Source organism: Hemibagrus wyckioides, linkage group LG20, assembly GCF_019097595.1.
Source record: "Hemibagrus wyckioides isolate EC202008001 linkage group LG20, SWU_Hwy_1.0, whole genome shotgun sequence".
NCBI classification, from domain to species: domain Eukaryota; kingdom Metazoa; phylum Chordata; class Actinopteri; order Siluriformes; family Bagridae; genus Hemibagrus; species Hemibagrus wyckioides.
The window spans coordinates 17,328,455-17,331,618 of NC_080729.1; the positions used below are offsets into that span (position 1 = coordinate 17,328,455).

The 3,164-nt window shown below is 37.7% G+C and overlaps 1 protein-coding gene across 1 annotated transcript; it reads left to right on the forward strand.

The window, feature by feature from the left end:
• The first annotated feature begins 427 nt into the window (after positions 1–427).
• On the forward strand, positions 428–2,142 carry LOC131370800 (polymeric immunoglobulin receptor-like). The gene is made up of 4 exons (XM_058418312.1): positions 428–458; positions 1,192–1,503; positions 1,606–1,911; positions 1,958–2,142. The coding sequence occupies exons 1-4, from the start codon at positions 428–430 to the stop codon at positions 2,140–2,142; spliced, it is 834 nt and encodes a 277-aa protein (XP_058274295.1).
• The last annotated feature ends 1,022 nt before the right edge of the window (positions 2,143–3,164 follow it).

Here is a 3,164-nt window from a genome sequence, read left to right on the forward strand (position 1 = left end):
CCTCACTGCAGCACACTTCCTCTGACCTTCTAGCTCTGCTCGACTGGACACACCAAGATTCACATCAATATTCTTCTCTGTTCAAAAGTTAGAATGTTTACTACTTCTATATGTATGAATTATATATATAAAGTACAAAGTTTCAGGCACACAGTGGCTTAGTGGTTAGCATGTTCGCTTCACACCTCCAGCATCCTGGGATGCTGTGGGGAGTTTGCATGTTCTCCCCGTGCTTGGTGGGTTTCCTCCCACAGTCCAAAGACATGCTTCTAGGCTGATTGGAGTTTCTAAATGAGTGTGTGTGTGTGTCCTGTGAAGGGTTGGCAATCCATCCAGGGTGTATCCTGCCTTGATGCCCGATGATGCCTGAGATAGGCACAGGCTCCACTGCGGTACAGAAAAAAAAAAAAAAAAAAGACAAAGATTCATGAGTGGAACTATTGAGCACCATGAGTCAGGTCTACAAAAAATAAAATAAAATAAATAAATAAAGTTGTCCCTCCGGTTTCTTTGCATATGACTAGATGTACTGACAAAGACACAGACATATCGAGTTCTGTGAGTTTCATGTTAAATTTCACAGAGCACCATGTTTTTTACCATATAAAAAATAATTTAGATAAATTACTTATGAACAATGCAATAAACATATGATCTTATCAATGACTCTGCCACTGTGGTGCAAACCTTAGCTTAGAGTGACATGGATTAATGAAACTAGAAAAGCTCTACAGTGTATGCCATGTGTCTGCACTGGAAGGCATGCAAGTCTGTTCAGTTATAGCAGCTATAAAAATGTGTTCCTTCATCAGCCTTCTTCTTCTCTTCACACTGCTTTTAGACCACATAGTGTGGTGAGCAGGAAGAGGAACTGCTTGAGCCGCTACAGACACAGTACCAACTTCACAGAGGAGCAGGACACAAGAAACCCTCACATTTCATTCAACATCAGAACAAATCTAACACGAGCTGCTTTTTTATTTTTATTCTCATCATTTCTGGTAAGTACATTTCTCATGCTCTCTTCTATCCTACTTTACTTTCATATGCAATGTAAATAATTATTACATCAAACCCCTAAAGTATTGGAGTATCAATACTTTATCAGCCATCACTAATATGCTGTATTTTTAATTATCGAATATTTTCTTGTCACTGAGTAATTGTCGTGTTTTTCTGTTCTGTATGCAGTTGATGTCATTCAGTCATGGAGGCACTTCAGTCTTAAACCTGGATCATCTGTCACCATCCCATGTCGTTATAATAGGGAATATATACGACATAAGAAATACTGGTGCTCTGGTTATTATTTCAGTTCCTGCACAATTCAGGCATATGCCAGTTATACAAAGGGGAGAGTGACAGTGACTGATAACCCAGCTGAGAGTTTCTTTACTGTGACTCTGGATAATCTCCAGACAAAAGACACTGGATGGTACTGGTGTGGTGTAGAGATAGCTGGATCAGATGTTAGAGAAGCCCTTCATATCACAGTGAAATCAGGTATTGAACTACAATCTGCAAATAATTAGTGAATTTATCAGTGATCTTAATTTGTTAAAGATGAATCATATATAATTGACTATATACATTATTTGTGCTCAGATCCTGATCTGTCAGTGAGGGAGAGCAGAGTGAGAGGTGAGGAAGGAGGCAGCGTCACAGTCCAGTGTCTCTACAGCACTGCGTATCAGAATACACAGAAGCAGTGGTGCAGATTCAAAGATGGACAGTGCAACACAGTGGGGACTAAAACATCCCAGAATTCAGCAGTGCAGTTCAGTGATAATAAGAATAGATCCTTCAATGTGCAGCTTAATGGAGTGAAGAAGAGTGATGCTGGCTGGTACTGGTGCAGTGCAGGAGATCTGCAGGTTCCTGTTCACATCAATGTCACTGATCCACCTCCAGGTATTATCACAAACACTGATCCCAACTTTAACAAATGATGAGACAGAAATCACACTGATTATTTTTCTTTGTTTTGACAACAGTGACTCCAACAGTGACTCCAACAGTGACTACAACAGTGACTACAACAGTGACTACAACAGTGACTCCAACAGTGACTACAACAGTGACTCCAACAGTGACTACAACAGTGACTACAACAGTGACTACAACAGTGACTACAACCACTAACAAGAGTCACATGTAAGTAGGAAAGCTCCATTTTATTTAGTCATGGTGTCCTCTGCAGTTTTATACCTGATCTATATTTATTAACTTTTTCAGAAACGAAAGAGTGCTTAATGTGTAAAACAAACAAATTAGATAATAAAAATACAAATCATTATAAATCTGTCTACATAAAAAATTAAAGGACTGCAATCACCATGACCCAATATATAGGAATGAAGGAAAATATTTTGTGATCAAGCTTTATTTTCTTTTTCTTTAATGTTTTAAACAGATCTGTCTCAAAGAACAATCCAGGTAATATCAGATGTACATATTTGGAAGAAAATTAGTTTAACGGTTCTTCTTAACACATGTTTCTAATTTGGATTATTTCTCACCCACAGCAGCGTCTCTGAATTCAGTCCCCAGCAATAAAAAAACCATGTGAGTGCAAAAACACCTTTATTCTCTCTTACAGAAAATGCTTTAAACACTTTAGGCCATGATGTTCTCTGCAGTTTTACAGACATTTCTTTATAGACATTTATAGACAATTTGTTGCTTTATTCAGAGATGAAGATGTGAGCATGACATGATCATTTCCAGCTTGTAAAAACTCACATGAAATCAATGAGTGCTAAATTCATAGGAAAGAGACATTTACTACCGATATCATTTTATATTTCATGACAATGTACACCACAGGTAGAAAGTAATAAAAATAAACTACATGTACTCTTGGTACAGTACTTTAGTAAAATAGAAACTGTAAATGATCTGTGAATGTAGTAATAGTTTGATCATTTCCACTTCTGCCTAACTAGAGAACATGCCAATAGGATGATTTGACTACTGATGATGAATGAATGATTATTAATGCATGATGATTAATGATGAACTGAATTAATGAAGATTTCACTGCAATATTTCACAGCCAGTCTGTGCTTACAAATGTTTATCTATAGTGGGAGTGGGACCCTGACCCATTGGTACCTGCTGGCTCTTCTTCTGCCACTGGTGATACTGGTCATCATCATCTGCAT

Coding starts and splice junctions, on each gene's coding strand:
- LOC131370800 (XM_058418312.1), top strand. CDS start 428: ATGAGTGGAACTATTGAGCACCATGAGTCAG. Junction 459..1,191: donor TATTGAGCACCATGAGTCAG/GTCTACAAAAAA, acceptor TTCTGTATGCAG/TTGATGTCATTCAGTCATGG. Junction 1,504..1,605: donor TCATATCACAGTGAAATCAG/GTATTGAACTAC, acceptor ATTTGTGCTCAG/ATCCTGATCTGTCAGTGAGG.